Source organism: Apodemus sylvaticus, chromosome 17 (assembly GCF_947179515.1).
Source record: "Apodemus sylvaticus chromosome 17, mApoSyl1.1, whole genome shotgun sequence".
In the NCBI taxonomy this organism is placed as follows: domain Eukaryota; kingdom Metazoa; phylum Chordata; class Mammalia; order Rodentia; family Muridae; genus Apodemus; species Apodemus sylvaticus.
Genome location: NC_067488.1, coordinates 23,877,757 through 23,905,559, shown reverse-complemented (window position 1 = coordinate 23,905,559; position 27,803 = coordinate 23,877,757). Strand labels below are relative to the sequence as shown.

The 27,803-nt window shown below is 38.9% G+C and overlaps 1 protein-coding gene across 3 annotated transcripts in view; it reads right to left on the bottom strand.

The window, feature by feature from the left end:
- The window catches only part of Col14a1 (collagen type XIV alpha 1 chain), a 216,402-nt gene that overhangs the window by 55,659 nt on the left and 132,940 nt on the right, over window positions 1–27,803 (bottom strand). For all 3 annotated transcript variants that reach the window (XM_052160565.1, XM_052160567.1, XM_052160566.1), the window contains exons 25-35: window positions 25,192–25,248; window positions 21,765–21,904; window positions 20,643–20,766; window positions 20,209–20,352; window positions 18,591–18,755; window positions 17,977–18,015; window positions 17,374–17,512; window positions 16,301–16,443; window positions 13,658–13,767; window positions 10,444–10,602; window positions 1,489–1,566 (exon numbers count right to left, since the gene is read on the bottom strand). In XM_052160565.1, the coding sequence (XP_052016525.1) occupies window positions 1,489–1,566; window positions 10,444–10,602; window positions 13,658–13,767; window positions 16,301–16,443; window positions 17,374–17,512; window positions 17,977–18,015; window positions 18,591–18,755; window positions 20,209–20,352; window positions 20,643–20,766; window positions 21,765–21,904; window positions 25,192–25,248 (1,298 nt within the window). The remainder of the gene's footprint in view (window positions 1–1,488; window positions 1,567–10,443; window positions 10,603–13,657; window positions 13,768–16,300; window positions 16,444–17,373; window positions 17,513–17,976; window positions 18,016–18,590; window positions 18,756–20,208; window positions 20,353–20,642; window positions 20,767–21,764; window positions 21,905–25,191; window positions 25,249–27,803) is intronic.

Genomic DNA, 27,803 nt, shown 5'->3' with positions numbered 1-27,803 from the left:
TAATCTGGTTCTAAAATCAAAACCTCTAGACTTCATGAAGACTTGACCATGCTCATTATATGGGTTTAATTATTAAGACATGCCAACACCCATCCACAGCAGAGCCTCCTCTTCCAGCTTGCTTTCTATGAAGGTTCTAGGAGTTATGAATCTCCTTTTGTGTCTGTTCATAGACATGTAGATACAACTTTCAGAAACTTAATGGGAAAAGCTCAGTTTTCTGGTGGTGTCATATAGATTATGCCTACAGTTCCAAATTCATGTAGCATGAAAGCCCAAGTCAATGTATTAAATTTGTATTGCCACTGTGAATATTTTAAAAATTCAGTGAAAATACAGCAGCACTTGGCATCTGCTGAACTTCATGTGAATAACTTGCTCAAGATAGTTCAGACCTCCATTCTGGGCATAGTGATACCTCGTAGTCCTAGAACTTGGCAGGTCGAGGCAGGAGGATCAAAGTTCAGGGTCATCCTTGGTTCTAGGTTCATCTCTGCTGCTGTCATAAAAACACTCTGGAAAAAATAACTTAGGAGAGGAAAGGGTCTGTTTCAGCTGACTTAGAAGTCAGAGCAGGAATGTGACTCAGAAGCCATGCAAGAACTCTGCCCATTGGCCCAATCACAGGCTCCTGCTTAGCAAATTTTCTTAAAAAATTAAGGCCTGGGGAATAGTACTGCCTAGAGTACTGCATTCTCCCACAATTAATAGTCAAGACAGTTTCTTATAAATATGCTCATAGGCTAATCTGAAGTAGATGATTCCTCTCTCAGGCAACCCTAGGGTTTGTCAAACTGACAATCAAAGCTAAATAGTACACTGGGCTATACAGTTAGTTTGAGTTCAGTGACTATGACATGACACCCTTCTCATAAAACAAAACATATAAACAAAAACACTCTACAAGATCAACAGCATATTTTGACAAATCTTTTTGATGTTCTATCTTTTCAAACCTAGGTTTCAGTAGTTGTTATAATGTAAAGCAAGACCACAAGGGAAATCAATGTGTAAAAGGAAGTGAGGAACAGGCATAGTCTGATCTCAAGATAGGGCAACACTGCCACACTCAGTAGGCATACACTTCTGAAACAAAAATATCTCTTCCTTTCAGTGCCTGCTGTGGCTACTTGAGTTGTTAGAAAAAGCAAGAGGCTTGCAGCTAAACATTTCGTAAATGTGGCTTCTAAGTATTTTCTTTGATCTAGGAAGCTTTGGAAATCAGGAAGCTTGGAAGCACCTGGAGTGTGTGTGTGTGTGTGTGTGTGTGTGTGTGTGTGTGTATAGCATCTGTGGTACACTGGTCAGACCACATGGTCTCACATGGTGGCCTCATTGGTTTCTTCTACTCTGTCACATTACTAAACCTTCCTGACTTTAATTATCATCACAAAAGGAATTGCTTATGGTATGAATACTGAGAAACTGGCTTCCATTTGCAAAGAAAAGATAGATTTTACTGTTCAATAAAGGTGAAAGAATTCTTACCAGGCCGGGAAGTTCACAGCATCTGTCTTTACTGGCCCACGATGTAGAGCAAATGATATCAAACATTTGTAACTGGAACTGGTTCAGAAAGATAATGATCATTCAATAAGGACGATACAGTGGAAGCGTGTTCATAGTTATAATTATTTCATCAGAGATAAGATACCAATATATTTATAGCATCATATTCCAGCAAATAAATTTAAAAATAAACTCAAACTAATTTTGTTCCTAAAGCAGAGAATGATCACATGTTCTGTCTGCAGCTGCTCCACCTCCCATTTCTTCCCCTTCTCACAATAACCTTAGTTCTGTGGGCACAGTCTTCCTTGAGAACCCCTTCTACCTCCTCCCAAATGCCCCGTAGTTACAAAGCAGTTGAGATGCCCTTCATAGGTCACACCTCACCTACTACTCCATTATCTGTATTATCACACCCTTCAATTCTTCAAGGTCGGGGGAACTGCTCTTCTCCAAGTCACTTAGCACAGCAGCTAACACACAATAAACAAGCAGAAAGTCTGAGGAATAAACTTAGTTAATTCCTCTGTGCAATCATTTTCACTGTAAGCAAGATATTGCATAGACTTTTTTGAGACAATAATGAAACAGAAACAAGTTAGTCCTGTGCTAGAAAAACTTCAGGTAATTGGAGACTCCTAAATAAATATTGTACTCAACGGGGTAAGGTGCTGGGAGGGATTCATAATGAGTATCCTGGGTATATAAACTTTGTGTGTTTTTATTTAAGCAATTTGTCACACTGTAAATACTTAGCCTTAATTAATTCACATACATTCGTAATAGCTCAAGACATGAGGTGAAATATACAGAAATATATTAATTATCCCATTAATGGGGGCTAACACTAACTTAATGACCTAATCATTTCTACTTATTTCTTTTTACTTATTCATTTTGAAATACTGAGGTATGGCATCAATAAAAGAACTGAGAAGGCCAGGCGGTGGTAGCGCATGCCTTTAATCCCAGCACTTGGGAGGCAGAGGCAGGCGGATCTCTGAGTTTGAGGCCAGCCTGGTCTACAGAGTGAGTTCCAGGATAGCCAGGGCTACACAGAGAAACCCTGTCTCAGAAAAAAAGCAAAAACAAAACAAACAAAACAAAACAAAACAAAAGACCTGGGAAGATGATGATGTTTTTGTTTTAATTTATAACTTTCCTCCAGGAAGTAATGCTTTCAATAAGGACCATAAATAGGTAGCCCGAAGAATGCTACCCCTCCTTGGCCCAGGCCCTCGGGGTGAAATGACAGTGCTTACATTGCTAGCTCTATTGAAACAGGCTACCAGAAGTTCCAGGACTATCACTGAAGAGCCACTTCTAACAAGAGAAAATCAAATCAGGCTTTCTGCTCTCAAGTTCAAGAATAACTGTGTGCATTATTGGAATGTTTAACCAGTAAACAGAAAAACCTTGAGTTTTGAAAATAGACTCGTTATTCAAAACAGCTTGCTTTCTTGAAATTATCATAGCAATGCATATTATTTGCTAAAATGTCAGCAGAGCACAGAGCTTACCACCACCACCCTTGTATATTTTAACATCCAGGCCACAAAGATAGATATATAAGCCAAAACAGGAAAGGCATACAACAAAATAATGATCAATTAAAAATCTTAAAAATGAAAACACTTCCAAAAGTTCACTACAGAAGACTTTTGTAAATATAAGTAGCATGACAGAGTTCAGATTGCACAAAGATTGGAGCATAAGGAGCCAGGCTTCTGGGATAGGAGTCCTGAGTCCAGCCTTAGTGAGCTGAATTATTGTGAAGAAATTAGTTCCTGTTTTGAACTCTCATTTTCCTCATCTGTGAAATGTGTGTGCTGACACAGTTGAACAATCTGACTGTTGAAATGATGCAAAAAACTACTCTATCTGGCTTTGCTGGATGGGTTTCATGTAAAGGGAAAATCCATTAAAGATGTCTAAAGTTCCTGTTGAATGTGTGTAAAAGGTATATGTGAAACATAAATACATCTAGAGTCTAGACTTGGATTCCATCTTCAAGATTTATCATTGTGTATATTTGAATATTTCAAATTCTGTAGTTTCAAGTAGTTTAGATAAGAGGTATTCAATTCTATTACCTATTCTGTTAGTTGTGAAGACCAGATAGTCAATATGGAGAGAGTACTATAGCAGTGTCTTAAGCACACCTGCAATAAATAGTACACTATCATTTCAAAGTGCGGTGCACTCTCTCACAACTTTCTTCTAAAGCTTATAAGCCAACAATGTAGAATCAAAGCAAAAGTAAGAGTGGCAAGGGAAGTTACAGAATAGATTTCCTCTAAATTATTATTTACTGCCCTATTTATAATAGCCAGAAGCTGGAAAGAAGCCAGCTATCCCTCAACAGAAGAATGGATGCAAAAAAATGTGGTATATATACACAATGGAGTACTATTCAGCCATTAGAAACAATGAATTCATGAAATTCTTAGACAAATGGATAGAGCTGGAGAACATCATACTAAGTGAGGTAACCCAGTCTCAAAAGATCAATCATGGTATGCACTCACTAATAAGTGGATATTAGCCTAGAAAATTGGAATACCCAAAACATAATCCACACATCAAATGAGGTACAAGAAGAATGGAGGAGTGGCCCCTGGATCTAGAAAGATTCAGTGTAGCAGTATAGGGCAAAACCAGAACAGTGAAGTGGGAAGGGGTGGATGGGAGAACAGGGGGAGGGAAGAGGGCTTATGTGACTTTTGGGGAGTAGGGGGCCAGAAAAGGGGAAATCATTTGAAACGTAAATAAAAAATATATTGAATAAAAAATGATAAAAAATAACAATATTAACCAACATGTTTTGAAAATCTGCTCTGTGCTGGCTACTATTCTAAGCACTTTATGTCTACCTCAGATCATCACCACATAGCACAGTGACAGTCACACCCATTCTGCAGTCCAGGTCTGTAGGACCTAAACACTTTAGCCTGAGGAACTGAAAACATCACAAAAGTTCAGTTCCAGCTTGAACAGCCCAACAAATGTGTGGTCTAAACCTGTGTGGTTTACTTAGTAATGAATGTTATCTTTGAGTTAATGCTTACAATGAAGATAGCCAGGCTGATTTTATAATGTTAATGCACTTGAGAACATTTATTCAATGGGTCTTATTATGGATAACATCAGCTAGAGTCAACTATGTCCGGAAATCATTCATCCATTAAGAAATTTAGCATTCCTAGATAAAACCTTCATGTTAAAATATTTTAGTGAATGGAAAGATTTACTTAAAGCAAAAGCCCTTCACCACCTCTAGTATACATCAAGCCTTCTTGAAGTTACTCCAATAAACACTCAACACTCAGCCACCTATTGCTGCATAATGTCTACATATAAATTTTTGCCCAGCCCTCTGCTCTGTGGAGTGATTAAGATTTGTATGAAATCAGTTTATCTACTGAAGGGATCAAACACCCACTAAATATTTGATGAAGCCAGTACTATCATTTGAAGAATGCTACTGTGTGGGATGCTGTTTCTTTCACAACTTAGATGGGACCAGCAGATTTTTTTATTTGAGGACACCAAACTTATTCATAGTTGTTTTGTATTTGTGATAGCTTAGATTCCTTAGCTGTCCTTAGGACTTCTTTCTCAAGGCACATTTCTGCAGATGGATTGAAAAACAGCAAGAACAAAATAAAAGAAGGCTTCTGGCTTTTACAACATACATAGCTGTACAACTTCCACAGGAGATAGCATAAAGATGTTATGTCAAAGAATTTCATACTTGAGTGCCTTGGAATGCAAAACAACATAGTTCAAAAGAAGGCATAGCTCAGACAGTTAATACAGGAGACAGGATCCTTCTACTTAACCAAAACATAGAGAAGACATAGATTTTTAAGACACAGGGAAGGACATGTAACCTTCCACATTTACACTTTGTAATTTCTCTAAATGAAATCCTTAGCCAATTACAAATGCTCATTTTTCATCGCTGGACATTTTTGTCTGGGTGTAGCTCAAAAGGCAAGTCATTTGGGGTCAAATGTTAGCAAGAAAATAAGATTAAAATATTTTCTGCACTTGAGTCATTTTGATCTATGAATGGGAGTTTCAAAGTTCTCTTGGCCCCCCTTTCTACTCAGTCCCAGATTTTCTCCTCCAATTTCTTTCTTAAATAATATAAGTACATTCATGTGCTTGCATAAATCAAAAGCTTTCTGTATATAAGAAGATCCCATAGAGAGAGTTTCAGAGACCTAGGCCACCTTCCATTTCTTACCAGGTGTACAACTTCTGGTTGACTTCACCAACAACGCAAGAAGCACATGGCATTTGCCGTAGTAGAGTTCTAAGCTAGGGCTTGCTTTTAAGTTATTCAATTTTAGGAAACTCATGAGCATTCTGATTAGATTCAGAAATGAAAGTTAACAAGTATTGTGCCTGTTGGTAGAATAAATGCTTATGTGTAGAAATAGTTTGAGAGTAAGATTTGACCACAGTTATTTGCAAGCTTGTAACTGAAATAGTGAATCCTTGAAGCTGTAAAAGAAGAGATGGGCACGTGTTTGCTGGATCAGACCTGGATCAGGTGGACAGAATCAGAGTCCGTTCTAGCAGAAGACAGCACTAGAAAGGAAGCCAGACAGTCCTGGGGAGGTCAGAGTTTAATACCTCAATTTTCTCATTTCTTTTTTAATGAGGGCTCTCATTAATTCAAAGCTAAGTTTTAGCATCAATAAAGTAAAAACAATATGAATATCTCTTCCTATGGTTTTAGAATATTAAATTGATATTTCATGGCAATATACATTTCACAGACCACAGCAGGCATATGAATTAGCAAATGTTATGATTTAAGGATTTAAAGAAGCAGCACATAGAAAGACTCCTTTCAAAAATTTACCACTTGTTTGTTTTTTGCTTCTTTATATATTTCAGGTATTAGCCATCTACTGAAAAGGTAGTTGGTAAAAATCTTCTTATATTCTGTAGTCTGCCACTTTGTCCAAATGATGGTTTGCTTATAACTTATGGTTTTGTTTTGTTTTAATTTCTCTCTCTTGTGTATGTGCATGTGCACGTGAGTTGTGTGTGTGTGTGTGTGTGTGTGTGTGTGTACATACATGCTTCTATGTGTTTCTTGAGTTTGGCTCTTTTTTCTGTTTTTCTTGAGGGGGTCTTATCTTGGTTTGTTTGTCTTTACTTATTTTATTTTTGATATTTTTGAATTTTAATCTGTAGGAGGAAGAAAGGGTGAGGATACAGGTTGGTAGGGAAGTGGGGTGATCTCAGGGGAGGCTGGGATAGGGACAACTGTGATCAGAATATATGGTATGAAAAGAAGCCTGCTTTCAATCGAGAGAAAGGTTAACACTTGGCTACTGAAGAGCCATCAGCTAGTCTACTGCTGAATTCTACCCCAAAGCTTTTACTCAGTGAATAAAATTATAGGTGGCTTCTATAATTTTGTTCCTTGGCATATTTCTCTTTTATTTCAATAGCAGGAGGCTGAGTAAATGCCAAGTGAATAACTGCCTCAGTGTTAGGTTCCAAAGGTAGAAAAAGCACTTTAAGAAACATGGTTCCAATCCAGAAGCTCAAGCTTTTTCTAGAATCATCCAAAAAAAAAAAAAAAAGGAAAAAAAAGAAAAAAGAAAAAAACTTCTTGCAAAGAAAGACTGGAAAGGAGAGGCAGTTACTTTTCTTTACACGTATGTTTTGACAGCTAAGTTAAGCCTGCTTATTAGTTTAGTCTCCCTCAGGACAGTCACCGCCTGCAGAATCTTGCATTTCTGAGCATGAGTTGTTTTTATTAAGAATGTAAGCAGTTTCTATACAGTAGTTATTATAACCCTAAATCCTCTCCCCTTCACTCAACTATGGTTTGAAAGGATACATTGTCTTTTAAAAGGGAACCCTTAGAGTCTTCCAGCATTCTGAATTAATGTTAGATTTGGGCAGATGATGCTGACCTATGAGCTACTCTTATAATTATTCTTCATGAAATTATCTAAACTGTGAGTTACAAACACCCTTCTGCTGGTTACAGAGGAAGACTGACACTGAACTGGATACTTTTTGAAACTGAAATTGAAAGGCTAGGACGTCTCTCATATGGCATTAATATCACTAAGCAACACCCCCAAAAGAAGGAGTGATTGACTACGCAATTGCATTTTTAAGATCTAACCTAATATTATCCATTTCCACATAAGCAAATTCTTTAGTAAGTGGGAAGACTAAAAATCTATTTAGAAGCCCTTCATAGACTTCTAGATTAGAAGAGAAGCCATGCCTTTTTTCCTAGTAGCCTTACAAAGACCTCTTTAGTTACTGACATCTATAAAGTCCCCCTTTGTCTCCTAGTGGCTGCAAGTTGCCACAAAGGGCCCTGTGTATCACTGCATTGCTTTGGTGTCCCAAAGGGAAAAATTGCCATCAGTGTACCTGAGACATACAGGCAAGTTTACGTGTACAAATAACTTTTTTGATATTTTATTGGTTTTGTATATGGTGTACATTATTACTTCTGATATAATTTGAAACACACTAAAATTGTTATTATAAAGTTATAATTATAAAATACAAATGGGGAGAGTAGGACATGTGTTAAGAGATTGTAGTCAATGCCACATATGAAGTCTACTAAAGATAACACTGTTTAAGGAAATAAGTTGTGCAAATCAAATAGTCTGAGGTTAGGAATGTAGCTCAGTCAGAGCTCCATGCCCGGCATTCACAAGGTCCTAAAGTCAGGACCACAAGCAAAATTCTACGTATGAGAAATAGTCCATTTCTATTTATGCTCTAGCAAGTGTTTCTTGGGCACTTATTCTGCTTGTAGAAATAAGTTAGAAACTGTGATTTTTTTTTAAAAGCCCATGCTATTGTTTCCATATTGGGGAATTTATATTGTCTAGGAAGGTAAAATATGAATAAATGAAAAAATATGACTGTTAATCATCAAGTAGCAAAGGTGTATTTAGTTGTCTGTTAAAGGTGAGGTGGAGGATGAAAAATTTATTGTTGTGAAAATTTTCATTTATCCAGTAATATAGGTGCTCATCTTTGACTGTTACTGTCAAGGACATTAGATGCACGATGCCTAAAATTAAGAAAATCATAGTAGTACTAAGTGACTTGGGTCTAGAGTTGCCCTTTCTCTTGTAAATGTGTCCATCTATTCATCCTCACATTGGTTGATGCATCAAAGCCTTAGTTTGCTAAATCACTGGTTTTACAATCTCTTGAACATGGTTTCTAGTGTTATGTAGAAGAGAAATGTAGACTGGAATAGTCAGTGTCTTTTTCTTTCTTTCTTTTATTTTATTTATATTTCAAGTGTTATCCCCTTACCCAGTTTCTCCCAGTCCTGAAAACCCCATCTCCTATCCCCCTCCCCCTGCTTCTATGAGGGTGTTCCTTCACTCACTCACCCACCCACTCTCACCTCCCCACCCTGGATTCCCCTACACTGGGGCTATCAAACCTTCGTAGGACCAAGGATGTTTCGGACAAGGCTGTCCTCTGCTACATATGCAGCCAGAGCCATGTGTATTCCTTGGTTGGTGGCTTAGTCTCTGGGAGCTGTGGGGGGTCTGGTTGGTTTATACCTAGTTTTAGGATGACTCCCTTAGTGCTGCTAATGAGCTGTGAAGGCTAGCTGTTAAAATGAAATCCTGGAGCCCCTGGGATTCTGTTTTGTGGGGAGGGAGTAAAAGGAATATGATTCTATGCCAATTAAAAGTCTTCCAGACGTCAATTCTACTTGAATGATGTAAAAAATATTTTAGAAAGAGCTTTACATGATATAAACAGTTATTGATAGCACAAAACAGTTTTAAAATATACAAATCTAACCCAAATTCGAGACATATGCCACTTTCCTAGGCATAATGTCATAAAACTTTATATGGATTTGTATTTTCTTGTATAAATTTGTACACATAGAGTTTTGAATTTCAATTAAAAAACCATTTATGTCACAAATAAGGTGCGGAATATTATAATATTCAAATTTAAAATGCATTTAGATAATTAACTAGCCTAGTATCTGAAGGATTCTCTTTATATACAGAAGCCTACTACTGTAAGCATCCATATTTGCTTAAAGTCACCATCTATCATCTATCTATCATCTATCACCTGTCAACTATCACTTGTCATCTATCCATCAATCCATCCATCCATCTTTCTATCGATTTATCTATGTATTTATTCATCCATCCATCCATCCATTCATCCATTCTTCTCTTTAACAGTGGGATATATTCTTCTAACTGGGCTGCCTTGTCTATCAGTGCAAGAGGATATATCTGGCCCCACAGAAACTTGTAGGGACAAAAATTCCCAGGGGGCCCCCACCCACTCAAAGGAGAAGGGGAGTTGGGAGAGGGAAGGGTTATGGGAGAGGGTGACCAGAAAGGGACAGTGAGCAGCAAGTAAAGAGAATAAAAATATTCCACTCTGTCATTAGAGAACAATAAACATTTTTTTTTTAGAAAAAAAGCCAAAAGGAAAAAGAGAAAGGAAGGAAGGAAGGAAAGAAGGAAGGAAGGAAGGAAGGAAGGAAGGAAGGAAGGAAGGAAGGAAGGAAGGAAGGAAGGAAGGAAGAAAAAAGGAAGGAAGGAAGGAAGGAAGGAAGGAAGGAAAGAAGGAAGGAAGGAAGGAAGAAAGAAAAAAGGAAGGAAGGAAGGAAGGAAGGAAGGAAGGAAGGAAGGAAGGAAGGAAGGAAGGAAAGAAGGAAGGAAGGAAGGAAGAAAGAAAAAAGGAAGGAAGGAAGGAAGGAAAGAAGGAAGGAAAGAAGGAAGGAAGGAAGGAAGGAAGGAAGGAAGGAAGGAAGGAAAGGAAGGAAGGAAGGAAGGAAGGAAGGAAGGAAGGAAGGAAGGAAGGAAGGAAGGAAGGAAAGAAAGAAGAATTTCTCCTGTAACAGACACACAGTTCCACTTCCTATCCACTTACTGGTGCAGAGTTCCCATTTGGTCCTCTCGATCTGACCATTCTCCCTAGTACTTCCACACCATCCGACGTGATATTTGATGATGCATTTATTGCCTTCTGGCCAACTTCCTTACAGTCAACAACCACTTTGGCCAAAGTCTTGCTGACAACAACGTGGAGCTAGATGAAATAAAAGATGTTTTAGGACGTCCTATGCAGGGAGAATTACAAACTTACTTGTGCAACTGTCTGGCTCACTGTTAAAGAAGTGCAGAGAAGGAAGAGAAATCTGTCTCTAAGTACTTTGCTCTGTACCTTTTCCAGGACTGCTCAACATTCAACAATCATCCCTCTAGATAGTTCACTTTGACATACTTTAAAAGAGCCACTCTTTATGAGAAATTTTAGTTTACCTTTCTTGATGTTTAAGTTAGCACACAAAGTACTGTGTCATTATGAATGTTATGCATGTGTCTTATAGTTAGTTCTAATATGTTCCCTTTCCCCGCTACCTTCCCTGATTTTCCCATCTCCCTGAAGCTGGAAGAGGTTCTGAGAGTGAAGGACATTTTCTTAAGGGAGGGGAAAGGGAGCAATGAATATGAGGGTGGAAACCCTTCACCTTAACTGTCTGGCGTGGTTTTCTCCAACTATAGTCTCAAGGACATGAAGAGCACTGTTTCAACAGTAACAGGTTCTTTGTGAGGATATGGAAAAGCCAGATCTTTTCATCCTTTAATTAGCCATTAAGGGTAGGTTTATTGTAAATAAAACAAATAACGACACTCTAAACAAGTGTCATAAAAATCTATGGGCGTTCTACACATTTTGAGTAGGGATTAGTGTTGCTTCATGACCGCTACTTTTTTGCGTCAGGCTAGTGAAAGGAAGAAAAAAATCCATACTCCAATAATGATTTCACTCACAAAGAAAGGTAACCATGGCAACTCCTCAAAGAGGATTGGATGATGTGAATCAAGGCTATAAAAACTAAGCCAGCCAATGCCATGCTTAAATCACTAGCTGACTTTGTCAGGAACTTAACATCTTTTATATTAATATACTCTTATTTTCTTGGTTATGTTCAACTTTGTTCTGCCCATGGTTGTATGAGAAATGAAAGAAATCAGGTAGATTCCAACCTATTTTTTATTGAATGTTTTGTTTAAATTACATCAGGATAAAAGCAATTCTAATCAGCAAAGCAATTCATTAGAATTGTTTCCTCTTGGAAAGAAGCTGCTAACCATTGCTGAAACATTCCTGGAAACTCCTACACATTACTTGCTTCTTGTTAACACTGGCATCTACAAAGAGTAGAAATTGATTTCTGTATGGTCTGGGGAGATTGTTCCCATGTCTAAAACTATACTGTGCTTTATAAAGGACAAAATATTTTCAAAATATTTTGCTCCTTTAGATACACATACAAGTGGCCATTTTACTTACATAATTACTAATATTTTGGGACTATATTTTATATCCAAAATGTGAAAGAGATCCAACTAATAATCAATACAGAATGAAGATATTTACTCGCTTGTAATGCTTTGACCAAATCAAATCTGATCATTGTAAATTGAACTTTCATTGATATCTTCCACCAATAGTTGTATGCTGTGTCAGTTTATTTTGTTTCTTACTTGGCTTTACTAACACATAAACTAGAAGAAATTATTTCTTTACACAGCTTTTAAACTTTTAAAGATTTACACTTTTAAAGCCAATCATTTACAACCCTTGCTTCTAGCTCCTTAAGCTCTGCAAAATAAACAAAGCTATACACTACCTAGAACAAATAAAGAGTTCCTTGAAGTGAGAACACAAGCTCATGCCAAAGCTGGAAGCTGTGGTGACAATGCTCTTTTGATACAAAAGACATTGTAAAGACTTCACATCTCCCCTACAGGTTTCTCTCTCTGCTTTGCAATATGCAAACCAAGACCAGAATTATCCATGATTCTAGTGAAATCCAAAGAGGTGTTAATGCAACTTTAAATTTTCCAGTTGTAAAACTACACACATGCACACACATTTTTCATATTGGTATGTAATCCTGTCCAACAAGAAAAAAGTATGTTTTCATATGTAATTATTTTTAATTATACAATATGCAATAAAGATCTCAAAAGAACATAGAAAGTTCCAAATGGCCAGGAAGACCAGCAAATCCCTCTCTCTCTCTCTCTCTCTCTCTCTCTCTGTGGGTGTGTGTGTGTGTGTGTGTGTGTGTGCATGTGCATGCGTGTATATGTGTGTGTGTGCATACACATGCACATGCACAGATGTATAGATGTTCAATAGTGTGTGTAGAAGTGAGAGAACAACTTTGTGGACTCGTTCTCTCCTTCCATCTTCCACATGGGTTCCATGGATCAAACTCAGATCATTAAGCCTTCAATACCTGGTGCTAAGTGCATTTACGCACTAAGCTATGCCACTAGCCTAACCAGATATCTTTACTATATTACACATTATGTGTTGTATTATGTAATAATGGCAAATGAGCACTAGCTGCTTAGCAATGTGGTTCTTTCTCCTCAAAGGGGAAATCTGGGCCAAGCCTCTCACTATATCCCGTGACAGCTTGCTGGGAATCACAGGTCAGTGTCCCATCTCAGAACTATTAACTCAGAATCTTGGATATCATTATCAAGTTTTATACTTGACTATATATATATATACATATATATAGTTATTTTTGTTTTTTGAAGATTTATTTATTTATTATATGTAAGTACACTGTAGCAGTCTTCAGACATACCAGGAGAGGGTGTCAGATCTCATTTCAGATGGTTGTGAGCCACCATGTGGCTCATGTGGTTGCTGGGAATTGAACTCAGGACCTTTGGAAGAGCAGTCAGTGCTCTTAACCGCTGAGCCATCTCTCCAGCCCTCTTTATCAAGTCTTAAAGGAAGTAATCCTTACTCCAGTTAAACTATGAAATTCAAAGTTCCATGAAGTTTAAGAAATGCACTTCTGAGCCAGGCATACCGGAGAATGCCTTCAATCCTAACACACAGAGGCAGAGGCTGATGGATCTCTGTGTGTCTGAGGCCGGCCCAGTCTACAAAGTGAGTTCCAGGACAGCCAGAGCAATGTACAAAGACCTAGTCTCAAAAAACAAAACAGCCAGGCCCCCACCCCACCTCTTCTCCCACATATTCATTTCCGTGGCTCCTTTTCGTGACAGATAACAGAACTGACAATTTCATTATATGAAGCCCCACTAACCTTGTGAAAGCTTCCATAGAACATTTTCCTGATGTCAGGTCCTTCAAAAGTGACTGTTTGAAAATCTCCAGTATAGTCATAGTTGAAATAAGTCAGAGTTTTTCCACCATCTAGTCAAATAAGGAAAGGTTTTAAAAGGTGAGTAACTTTTTCCTGACATTCAGCTTGACAGAAAATAGGGAATCCATTCTTTTGGAGCCACACGAGGGGCTGAGACACTCAACAGTCCACAGCTTGCTTCAGGCTTCTTGGTGGCTAATGTGACCGACTTAACAACCTGTGCTGAGGGGCGAGCAGGAACCTACTCATCCCTACACCTCTTTGTCTAACCTCTTATCCACACCACCTCATGAGAGATGCCATCAACACCTAGAGTAAAAGAAGATAATGAGAGAGGACATTATCAATAATATTAGGAAAGAAAAAAACTAAACACTGTCCTACTAGCCCACAACAGACACCAGCTTTCCCAGGACATGAAGCGTTACCACACAGATGTCTCCTTTATTGTGAACAGAAAAAAGTTTCTTAATGTTAAATCCTTTGTTTTACAAGGAATATTTCATTATTAAAAATAAAAACGGGGTGAGGGGTGGATAGGTGAGGGGATAGATGGGTGGGGAAGCACCTTCTCAGAGGCCAGGAAGGATGGGATGAAGAACTCTTGAGTGGGGACCAAGAAGGGGAACAATGTTTGAAATGTAAATAAAATAATTTAATAACAATAAATAGTTAAATAAAAATATCCTTTTCTCAACGGTGCTTTCTTACACTAATGTTTAATTTTCATTTTGAGTTTAAGTGGAGTATTCTAGCTTCCTTTCTGTGGTCTGTCAGAAACACTCTGACCAAAAGCAACCAAGGGGAGCTAAAAGCTTATTTACACTTACAAGTTCTAAGTCTATCATTGAGCTCAAGGCAAGAACCTAAAACCAAGCCTGTTTGCTATTCTATACAACCAATGAGACTGGCAGAAGCCGTGGAAGATGCTGCCTAATGATAGCTTGTTAGCAGATTCATTCTTATCTCTTTCTTACACAGTACAGGCCCACCTGCCTAGGCAAGGTATTGCCCACAGTGGGCTGGACCCTCCCACACCAACTAACAACCAAGACAATCCTCTACAGACAGGCTCACAGGCCAATCTTGTCTGGACAGTCCTTTATTTGAGACGACCTTCTCAAGGGACTCCACGCTGTGTCACAGTGACAGTTAAAGGTAACCAGGACAAGGATCAAACTAATTTTAGTCATTTTAAGACTTCTTTATTCTTGAGCCTAGAACAGATATGGCGTTAACAACTTAATTGCTTTCAGTCTGTAGATTCTCTTTAGTTGTCATATCAATGCAGAAGGTTTTCTTCAAACTATGTTTAGTTGTTGATTGATGTCTAGTTATTAATACTTTTATTTCCTTTGGAAATAATATCAAACTAGTCTCTATACAAAAGCTTGTAAGAAGGTAGTCATGCCTTTCACGTTTTGGATTCTAGCTTTGTTCTTATTTTGATACTCGATAACTTCAGCGACATGGATCGAAAGCTGAGCCCTGTGTGCTACACTCAGAGCAGGACAGGGGAAAATCTTCCTTTGATGGCTCCTCCTCAGGTTCCCCATCTCCACGAGCTGTAGTTTCCCAGCATGTGGACACATGCTCTTCTCTTCACTTTCTTAACAATAGACTGTGGCATCGTACACCACACACACCCAGATTCCAAATTTTTATCTCTATCTCAGAAATTTTTCCAAGCATGATACTGCCAAATTGGTAGTATCTGTGGACTATCAAATGGGCATTCATATTTATCATAACCATGCCTAATAAATGAACTTCTGTTCCTATCTCTTGAAAGCCTCTGCCTCTTTCCCTACTTTTGTTCTGCCTGCAGTCTTCACAAGAAACAGCTTGTCTAGCTCCATCTTGTTCACCATCCACAGAGAACAGTGGTTCTGAACCTGTGGGTTGTGACCATTGGAAAACCATTTCCCATGATCTTAGGAACACAACCATAGATTTACGTACATTGCTACTTCATAACTGTAATTTGCTATTGATTAGATTCTAGCTTCATTCTAATCCTGAGACTCAATAACTTCAGCGACTTGAACAAAGCTGAGCCCTGTGTGCTACACTTCGGAACAGGACAGGGGAAAGATTCCCTTGATGGCGCTTCCTCAAATGGGTGTCTCAGTCCCTAAGCCCATCAGAAACATGTGCTTTCTGATGGCCAATGCTGGCACCAAGCAGGTGCTCAGCGACCATTTTTTGTTGTTGTTTGTTGTTGTTGTTTAAAGATTTAATTTACTTTATGTATATGAGTACACTGTAGCTGTCTTCAGACACACCAGAAGAAGGTGTCATATCCCGTTGCAGATGGTTGTGAGCTACCATGTGGTTGCTATGAATTGAACTCAAGACCTCTGGAAGAGCAGTCAGTGCTCTTAACCACTAAGTCACTTCTCCATCCCCCAGGGGCCACTTCTTGAAAGAACAGGTTAATAGGTGAATGAATCAATGATTTCATAATTTATTGCCTGTTGTTTATACATACATTGCATAAGTTATACTGCAACATCAAATGATAAGACACGCCACGTGCATTATCATGTATACCGTAATTGCTACACACATAAATATACTTACTGTCCAAAATTATCCCAACTAGCGGCTCAGACTTTTTATTTAAAATCTCCCAAAGAGCAAATGGCTCCTGTGGCGTGTCAGGAAGAATCCGGAACAGGAAACTCATTGTATAGTCAGAAGGCAATCCTTCTGGATGCAGATACCTGGAAGTGGCATGAAAATACAACGCCTCATTGTCTCGTTCTTGACACAAAGTCATCCTCTGACCATAAAGTTACACATTTTCACTAGAGAAGCTTTGGGAAACAAAAGGAGATTGCCACCAATCCCCCTAAGATCACTGCTTTAGGAGGGCTCTCCAGGTTCAGGGAGTATTCTTCCCTTTCCTCTTCCCAATTCACTTTAGGGGTGCTTGGGTTACAGACATACACCACTACAACCACCTATGTTTGTCATGGATCCCATGTATTTAAACTCAGCTCATCAAGCTTATAGGGCAAGCATCTTTATTGTGGAATCATCTCCCTGCCTCTAACTATGAATTTTACCTCAACTCTCTGGCTTCTCTGAGTTTTCACTTTCAGAGGTGCTTATAGGCTCAAGAGTTAGCATACATAAGGATTTGGAATAATATATGGACTGTTGTGTTGCTATGTCAGCATCAATTATTTTTACATATTTGCAGATGAAAATATGCTAAACTTCAACCAGGATTTTAGGATGGGGCTGATGATTTATGTTAACTTTTCAAAAACTTTATGTTGGTGTGTAAGAGTGTTTAGCTTGCATATAGTTCTGTGTAATATATGCATGCCTAATGCCCAGAGAGGCCAGAAGAGGTCACCAGACCCCCCTGCAGGTGGAGTTACAGATGGGTGTGATCTGTTATGCAGGTGTTAGGAATTGAACCCAGGACCTCTGGAAGCACAGTCATTGCTTTTAACTGCAGACTGTGCCAAACTGTCAGCCCCAGGACTGTTTTTTAAACAAAGAACTATAAACATTGTTTACTCTTAAACACCATAGAAAATCTTACCACAAACTATTGCAGTAAATCACAAACTCACATCAATTTTTATATTGAGATATAATAAACGTATGATTGACTTTAGCATCTTGCAAAGTAAACATACTTTGTTGGCTGGGAAACCAGGGCATCCTTATGGATTTGATAGCACGGGAACAAATTGAAGGTACCAGGTTCCATAGAGACTCCTTCCACAGCAGAAAAATCCTTTTCAACCAACCCAAACATTTCCATCATCTTAAATCCTACAGTGGTGAGACAGATACAGTGGATGAGAATAAATAGGTGCTTTCAAAATTTAAAGTTTCTTACTAAATATTTAAACAAAAACAGGTAGATAGACCTCAAACAAGCATCAACATTTGTATGCAGAATGTGATAATGACTACTTCTGTTTTTATGCTTTCTTGAGATTCTTGCGTGGGCAAATGTGTGCCTCTCCATCTATATGTGTTGCTTGGGCTTTTTCTTTAGCACTTTTTCTCCTTCTTTTGGTCCTATCTTGTCCTATTTGCCTGATTTGTTTGGTTTTGTTGTCTTTTATTTTATCATCATTTTTAGACGGCTATCTGTTTTCTAATGAGAGGCAGAGACACAGAGGGTTTCAGATGAGCAGGGAGGAGTCATTGTCTTAGAGGAGCTAGCAATGGGACATCAGAATATATCATATGGATACAAGAAAAATGGGGGGGGGACCCATAATGCATACCTGCGAGATCAATTCCATCTTTGTGCACCATTGGGCAGGCTGAAAAACAAAGCAAGCAATATAAAACTGTAGCTTGTGTGTCTTCCAAATGCATGGTCCTGTTGTTGTGGGCACAGGAAATTAACAAAGCCTTCCTAGCTTTCTACACCTGATGTGTAAGTTAACGACACATTTGGCTGTGGTTATCCAAAGGGTCCCAGCTTCCAACCACTCTCCTAGATTCATCAAACCAATGGTTGTTAGGTGAAAGCACATGTTGAGGTATGTTTTGATTGGGATGTCTTTGAAAACTATTTCCTACATTTGGTTGGTTTTAAGACAAGGACTTTCTGTGTAACATTGGCTGATACTAAGTCTCCCAAGCTGTCTTCAATCATCCAGTCTTGCACTCCTATGTTTAATACAAAGTGTCAACTTGGGAAACTTTCATCAACCTCCCTAAAGGGAGGAGAGAGAATGTTTATCTCATATGAGCAAAACCATAGGATGTAATACCTGCTTGATACCTAATCTATAGTTCTTCCTCAGCTCTAGATGGGAGTCCTTATTTAGCCGGTATTAGATATTTTAGATTTTTAACCCACACTCATGAATACAAGTTCCCAAGAACTAACTTGCTGATGCAGTTTCACAGACAAAGGTAATCAATTCGTCTTCAATTTTCTTGAAGGCATCAAAGTCATCCACAAAGAAGACGTGCCGTGAGCTGGGCTTGCTGCCAATCCGAACCAACTCTGAGTAATCAGCGTCGGCCACCCCGATGGCAAAGATGTTGTAACCTACAACAGACACGGAGCAGACTTCTGAGTAATGTAAATGTCACAAAATACAATGCAGGATGCTTGGTGCCCAAATGATTAAAACGTGTTCATTTTGGAAGCCCAGGGGGTGTGGCTAATTCCTTCTTTACTGTTCATCAGCATTCTTAATGTGCCTATTTCATTATGTGAGAAATACTCACTCCATCATCCCCCGAAGAAATTTTCCATTAAAAAAAAAAAAAAGCAATAAAGCTAAGTCCCAGTTAGTACATAAGCCCAAATGGTTCTGGTTTGAGTAACATATTTACAGTTGCATATTTTTAATATCTATTCTGACACCTATAGCATGAGGTGCTACTTACACAGAAATTTTTTCCCTTCAGAAGTACAACGTAAGGCCTAGCAATCTAAAGGGATTTGTTTTGGCTCATGGTTTCAGGTCCATCACAGCTAGGCGGTCGCAGCAGCCAGAGGGTGGGGGAACTTGTCACACCACATCCATCATCAAGGTGACAGTAGTGGGTACACAGATGCTGAGGCTCAGAACAGCTGTTCTTTCAGTTCAGGGCTCAGCCCATGAAATAGTGCCACTCAAAAGCCGCATAGGCAGTCCCTCCTCCATCAATTCAACTAAGAAACCTCCCTCACATGCACGCCCAAGGGCCAACCTAATCCAGACATTCTCTCATTGAAATGAGACTCCCTCTCTATGTGAGTCTAGATTATGTCAAATCCATAATTCAAACAAATCATCACACATATATCATATAACGGAACCTTCGCAACCATCCTGTAAGAACATCTATTTAACAGATTAGGAGACAGCCCTTTAGAGTGTCCTTTCAATACTATTGTAACTCATTTGCTGCTGTTCCTTAGACAAGAAACCCTGCTATAACACATCATATCTTTTTCTTTAATAAAAACACCAAGTTACAGAATTGTCAAGGCATGTGATTTTTTAAAAAAATCTGCATCCCCTAAATTTAGGGGATTTAAAATCCCCTAAATATACACTAGGGGATATTTATTAAGCAGATAGAAATGCATGTTTAGTGCCAACATTGTTCTCAGTAGCCATGATGGCATAGATATAAATATAGATATAGGTATAGATAGAGATAGAAATAGAGACAGAGAGAGCTGATAGAGATAGAGATAGAGATAGAGATAGATAGAGATAGAGATAGAGATAGAGATAGAGATAGAGATAGAGAGGGATGGATAGATACATACATACATACATACATACATACATACATACATAGATACATAGATACATAGATAGATACATAGATACATAGATAGATACATAGATAGATACATACATAGATAGATAGATAGATAGATACATAGATGCATAGATGCATAGATACATAGATACATAGATAGATACATAGATAGATACATAGATAGATACATACATAGATACATAGATAGATACATACATACATAGATAGATGAACCTTACCATCTGCCTGCATCTCCCTGGAGATTTTGTTGACATCATCTTGTGACCGTCCATCGGTTATAACCACAATGACCTTTGGGATGCCTCTCCTTGTCCCTGAGTCTGCAGTAAATAAGGTATCTCTAACGTGCTTGATAGCTTTTCCTGAAACAAAGAGTCGACAGTTCCATTTCACTCCTTCGGGTGCTTTCTTGGGTTGAAAAGAGTGAGTCAGCCTTGCTACATCAATGAAAGCAATTGAAAATTGTGTGTCTTGGAAGCTGAGGCTGCAACACAAGGGCAAGGTACCTGTGATGCATGTGTGAGGCCCTGGATTCCACACTTGGTGCCAAAACAAATCAGTCAGGCTCCTGATAACAGTCACCCTCAAATTCCTAAGGATCATTGTGAGCTCTCGCTGGGCATTGTTTTGTCAATGTCTGTTTGGGTCTTACCTGTTTTAGTATTTCCTCCTTTGTAAGAAATGTGTCTAATTGCATCGAGAAGAGTCTCTTTGGTTTTGTAAGCATCAAGTTTGAATTCTGTTCTGGGGTCATCCGTGAACTGAACCATTGCCACCTGGAGAGACAGGGTAAATCCACTTTTACACAGTAGGGACTTCCACGGGAACAGAAGACATAGGAGCTCTGTAGCATCCATAGTTTAAATTTCTTCCTTAACCCAACCCTCTCTTTAAGTTTTCAATAAATCAAATATCAAATTTGAAGAAAAATTAAATTTCAAGTTGTAGCTGCTTATTAAGAACTAGAATTTAAAACAAAACAAAATCCTTTCTAATGGCTATAGGGCTTTTACCAATTCGTTTAAGAAGTAAAAATTGACCTCCTAAATCTGGTTTCTGGCTGTGCCACAGAATCAGGGCTGTATTCTTTATCAGAGCTTCCTGTGACACAAATATACAGTATCTACTATGATTCTACCCACTGTAAAAAGGGGAAACTGAGGCATGTAAAATCAAGCAAGAGATTCAAGATCACACATGTGCTCACTGGCAGAGCAAGAAGATGAAGTATGTTCTAGTTCAAAATCTGTGACCTCACTCATCTGAATTTACTTCTATCCCTGTGACACTATGGGTGAATTTTGCTCCATAATTTGATCCACTATCCTATGAGTATCTGTTGAATGAATAAAGTAATTTCACATTCTGCATGATCCTTAAAATGTATGACCGTAGCCTGGCCCCTACTTTCAAGACTGCCATGCCCTTGGGAGCAGGGGAAATATTATGTATAAAGGAGATACTCTGCCTTAATATAAAATAAATATCCCCCACTAGCCTACCATCTTTAGTTTGCTGATCTCAGTAGTTCTTGCAGGGACATCCCACCTATTGACACTGAAGTCTGAGGCTGTCATGCACAGATCTGTTGGGTTACATCATAGTAATACTGGATGCATGCATCCCACAAGCTACAGGTTGAACACACCTATCAAGACTAGCATTCCATCATCCCAGTTCTTTGATTACATCCCCTGACAAGTGACCATGGTAAGAGACTAAGAATAATGTCTGAATGCATAGGGTAATGCAATGATTGACTGGCTGGCCTTACCTGAGTTCCATCTGCACCAATCTTGTCCAGGGCTCCCACAGTGCTATACAGAAAATTGATGATCTTATTGAAATTGTCATCTCCTATGCTCCAGGATCCATCCACCATGAATACCAGGTCTGCTTTGGCAGCTTTACAGACTGAAGACCAAGGATATATTTTGAGTCAGGGGTTCGAGGAAAATGACATCATTATCAAGCCAGAAGACTGGTAACCATTGCCTTCTGGTAACTAAATCTCTTTCCAAAAGGAAAAGCTTAAGCTCTTAAGATCCCCCTTCTGTGCTACTAAAACTTTACCACCATCATTTCTCTTTCATGCCCAAAGCTCCCATTTATGGTTGAAAAGTTTCTACTGAGCAGGTGAGAACAGGGGGAGAAAAAATTCCAGCAATCACTGTAAAGAATGAAAATGAGGGGTAGGAGAACGAGGGGTGAAAGGCATGGAGAGACTGAAGCAAAGAGCAAGCATGATCTAATAGTCATCAACAAAGCATAAGTCTATGCGACCACACTGCACACTGTGCTTGTTGAGTCTGAATTAACAGCAGAGGGACCAAGCTTGAGAGGAGGATGTGATACAGTGGAATCAGGGAAACTACAGTTTGGGAAGGAGATGTGGCGCAGTAGTTAGAGTTGCCCAGCCAGCATGTTCAAAGCATTCAAATGATACTGGTCATGGTGGCCCATGTCTATAAACCTGACACTGGAGAAGCAGGGCAGGAGGTTCACAAGTTCACGGGCCTTCTTAGCTACTGGCAAGTTTGACACCAGCCTGACTTACATGAGACCCTGTCTTTTGAAAAGCTACAATTCATTGTGCATAAGCATAAACAAACCTTAATTGCTGTATTGCTTAAAAAATCCTTTCTGTGTCCTTTTACCATCCACTGACACATGGCAAAAAAAAAATGAATAAGTAAATAAAAAGAGTAGACACCAATACTAGCAGAAGGAAGCCACTACCAGTAGTCACTATTGGGCAGCAACATTAAAAAAAAAAAAAAGGCCACACAATAATATAACCCAAACCCTTCTCCATGGAAAGTCCCTTTTCAAAGTCCCTTTTGGGAAGCTCCTCACTACCCATTCCTCTTTCCAGCTATTGCTGTGGATCATTTCAATTTTTATTGCTGTGTTATCATTCAGTTAACCATGCTGTATGCTGAGGCACACAATTTGTTCTTCAGTAGTCTCGATCTTTTCATTGTAGTTCAGTTATATACAAAGACTCTATGAGATAATTTGCCTTTCTCCTTTCTGAGAAACAACAGCCCGGTTCTTACTGTAGGCGCTTGACTCCTTTCAGTTGTCCATAAGGTAAGATAAATCACCCATGTGACCAGAGAGGTCACACTCGGGGACAGTGAGGAGCTGCAGCTGGCTTCCGTGACTTTCACGTGACTTACATAATTTTATAGATTCATAGTCTGACTCTAAAGCTGAAACAGATTACAGCCTTGTCATTATAAACAGGAGAGGGATTCATGCCCTTTCTATGCAAAGATGAAATAATCATTTCATCTTCAAAATGAAAGCAGAATTTATTTTAAATTTTACTAATTAATCATTTACTTCGAATAAAAGAAAATTCATCAACATGCATGAAGAAATTACATTTAGGATATTTTCATTTTCATTTTCTTCTTAAAGCCCCTTTTCTAACTTTAAATACTTGTGTAATAAGTATCCTGTATAATTTGAAAATAAAATTTTATATACTCTAGGCTTTTAAATAAAAATCCCAGTGACAGATGTGGGATGCCTCTTCTCCCATTGATGGTCAAAGGTGTCCTAGAAATCTCCAAAATAATACAGGCTCTTCCTATCGCTCCTAGCTGCTGCCCACCAGAACCTGACGATAGATCCTATGGCTGAAGACACCACACACTTTGGCCACAGGACATAGGGAAATCATATTTGTGCTGCCAGGAAGCTTCCTCCCTGCTGGCTAGCTTTCATGGTACCCGAAGATGCTATGTAGGTTACTCGGGGGGCAGCTGCATCAACATTCTAACCCAGACGCGAACACGATGAACTATTTGTGTATACATGTGTTCATGCATGTGTGTGTGCATCAATGCATATGGAGAACTGAAGATGGTGCAGATTTTTTCTGCATCACTCTCTACCTACAGGGTGTCTCACTGAATTAGAGCTTGAGTTTGCCATTTTTGTTAGCCTGGCGGGGCCACACACTCAGATAATCTGCCCAGGGTTATGAATGTCCTGCCCAGCTTTTACGCTGATGCTAGAGTCTGAACTCAGATTCTGCATGCTTCTGCCTGAGAATTTTACCACCTGAGACATGTCCACAGCCCAAAGTCATCTTTCCTGAGCAAAGGTTTTATTAGTTCATCTTTCCCTTAACTGAACTTCTTGTGGCATCATAATTTTAAAGAATAAAGCCCGGTCCTTTGTGTCACATACAATACCCTTCATAACTCTATCTTTACTTTGTGCCCTCGGTAGAGTATCGATGGTTCGCCCCAAACACAGGATGGATTGCTCGATCATTATGTGTTCTATTATTTATCTCTTAAGATGGTTGGTTAGCAGTCCTTAACCAACCACAGCATTAAATGTTCTCATTCCTGAGCTGTCATAATCCAATTTCTCTTTTATAACTCACACCACTGACACAATTATCTGCATTAGTACCTATACCTCTTATAATACTGAAAGAAAAGCAGGAATCAAGCACTATTATAATATCTCCCCTTTCCCCCCACTAATAAATGCTCATTAATGTGATGAAAATCAAAGGCCACAACTTTTCTTGGAAGCTTAAATAACTTCCTTGGCAGTCCCAGCTACTGCAATGAGGATAGACGCTGAAGAGGCATTTCATCGTGAACTAGAGACCATTCCCCTGTGCTTTAAAATTATACACTAGGTTTTCACGGATATATTATATAACCATGCTTCTTTGGTGAACATTCTCTATTCTGAGATTTTTCAAGGAAGTCAATATTAAGCAAGTCTGCATGAAAAACCCATCTGTGTATACAATTTATTATTAAATGAATTTTTAAAATTGTTGTGGTTTGATAAGCTATGAATATATATTAAGGAGAAAATTAGGCAACACAATAAATATTTTATATTAGTTTCTTTGTTTTCTTCTACAATTTGTATTTAACTTCTTTTTGGAATGGTGTGTGTTTGTACGTGTGAGTTTGCCAATGTGAGTGCAATCTCCAGGGAGACCAGAGGCTTGGCATCAACCACCCTGGAGTTAAAGTTACAGGTAGCTGTGAGCTGCTTGGCGTAGGTGCTGGGAACCGAACTCCGGTCCTCTGCAAGAACAGTGTGCCCTTTCCTGCTGAACCATCTCTCCAGCATCCCCTTTGATTTTCACCGGATGAACTAACACATGCAACAGAAACACTGAATCTAAAATCACGCTGCCATTCTTGTTCTCTTACCTTCCTTTGCTGGTGGGATGGTTGGAGGAAACGTTGGCGGTTCCGTGGGAAGTGATTCTACGTGGGGAAGGGACAAAGAGGACTCATGAGTGATCTCATCTATAGGGAACGGAGGGACGTGATACAGTAAATCTTTATTCAAGGTTATCGATGATGTTGATAAAGGCTTTCTTTGAGGATCTAATGACTGCTATAAACTAGTCACAGCCTGTGAGACCGACTCTATCCATCCTTTCATGCCATACGGAAGGCTTGAAAGGCATTCGGCCCCCATTCATGCTGCCCAGCAGGAGCCGGGGTAATCAAACTGCCAACTACAAAGTGGTTCTGCTGTTGATTTAAGGCAGAAACCCTGGCCCTCTGGTGAGATGTAGGTTCTGGCTGTTTTCTCATAGACAGTGAACCTCATTTCCATTCTGCCTAAGCACTGACCATCAGTCTTTGGTCCCTGACACTTCTAATCCTTCCCAGCCTGTGTCTCCAAAGATGCCACTTACAAATGAAATATGATTCACTGTCTATTCTCCTCAGTGGGCATCTTGAAAAAAAGTCTCTCATTTCCGAGGACCAAGAATAAATACTTAGGGACTGGTGTATGGTCAGATCTTTTCAGCCTGCAGCATGCAGATGACTTAGGGACAGTCAGAGAGAAGATTTATTCTCGTGCCAACTCACGCAAAGCACAAAGGAGTTGTAGTACCATTGTTACCTACTGTTGTAGGTAAAGATAAAATAGCATTTTATTTTTTTGTTTTTATTGATATCTGAAAATGAATATTTAGTAAAAAAACAAAAACAAAAACAAAAAAAACAAAAACAAAAACAAAAAAAACCCAGAAAATTCTCATCATCCCAGTTTAATATTTGGGAAACACCCCTACTGATAATGCCAATTCACAAAGGGGAACTCCAACTTCAAGCAACAAACAGCTGGGTAAATTCAAGCTCTGACAGGTGTTTAAGGGAATTCCTTCATAAGGAGAGATGAATTCTGTGTTCTCTTCTAATTTGGGATCCAATAAAATCAAATTAGCTCTGTAACACGAGTGAGTCAGCATGAAAGAACGTGGTAACTGTGTATTACTGATAAAGGGAAATGTCCATGAGCTAACTACTGTGTGACACAAAGCAAGTCACAGGACACCATGGCAGGATCCCATCTGTGGGTAAAGTAAAAGGCATCTTTGGAAGAAACCACAGTGATAGAGATATGTCTTTCTAAAAGAAAGAATGAGGGAAAACAAACTTTATGTGAGACTCTTGTTCAGATATGGATATATGAATCCCTGTTGTTTTTAAAGGGTTTTTGTTGTTGTTATTGTTGTTGTTGTTGTTTTGAGAATTCTAAAATTAAAAGGGAAAGAGAGAAGACGAAAAGACAGTTTCTAATACTAAAACTGTAGCTACAAAACTTTCTTTAGAACACCACAAACTGCTTCCCAAGCCTGGCTTATGCACTTTTAGATGACTTGGGTCATCTTTATTATTAAGCATTTTCTTAATAATCTTCTATAAGATTGAGACATATCTTCAGTTTCATCAATAAACTCAGAATCAAATCAAAAGAAAGTTCGTTTCAGCAAAGCATCTGGCCAAAGAGTCTCTTGGGCGTGAAAAGCTCACACACCCAGGTGCCACATGCCTATACTCTTACATGACACACAGATGGTCCCTATCGTCAGCCATGGGACGGGCTGTCGCATAGCAGATAAACAGGCCTGGTCTGTGTGCTTCAGAAGGTTGAACTAGAGCAGGTGGCTGGAAGCTACAAGAACGCAGATATCTTCCTTATCAGGGAAATATTTACATCAAACTAAGAGATACAATTGGGATTAACCCTGAGTTGGTAGCTAAGGATTGTGAGATTAAGGTTAGGGGATTAAAGTGGACCAGGGGTCACAGAGTCTCACAGTAAGACAAGCACTGAGCATGAACAGGGAACTTAACCCATAAATGTGAGAACCCAGAAATTAAAAGCTTCTGCAAGATTGACATCAGCAGGGGACATAGACTGTCTTTGAAAGATGTCCAAAGATTCTAAAATATACTTTTAAAAAAATTTAAGGTAAAGGTCCAGAGAAAATGCATGGTAGTGAGCTGTAGGTCTGAGGCAAATAGTTATGACTCCTGAGAAGGTAATGGAGATGACAAAAGTAGGTGTTCAATAAAACACAAGCTGAACTGCTCCACAGATGCTCAAAGGTGTTGAGCATTCACGGCTGCCACCATTGGTAGTTATAAAATAGTTAATTTTATGGATGAACAAAAAGAATCTCGGAGGTGTTGAACTTCCCAAGACCATGATGGCTGAAATCTAATCCAATGGATCACAAAAATCAAATAAAACATGCCTGACTCCAAGACTTGTGTACCATCAAAGACCAGTTAACTTCAAACATTATGCAATGTGCATCCATAAGACGTGATTCCAGCCAACCAGAAAAGAAGCGAGCGACTGATACAAGAAAAGAAGCAAGCCATATTTCATGGCTTTGGTAAATTTCAATGGCATGCTAATTAAAATGTGGCAGATACAGAGGGTTGTCTGCTCTATATTTTTATTCATATAAAATGTCTAGGAAAGGATTATACAAAATAAAGGGCATTACTTG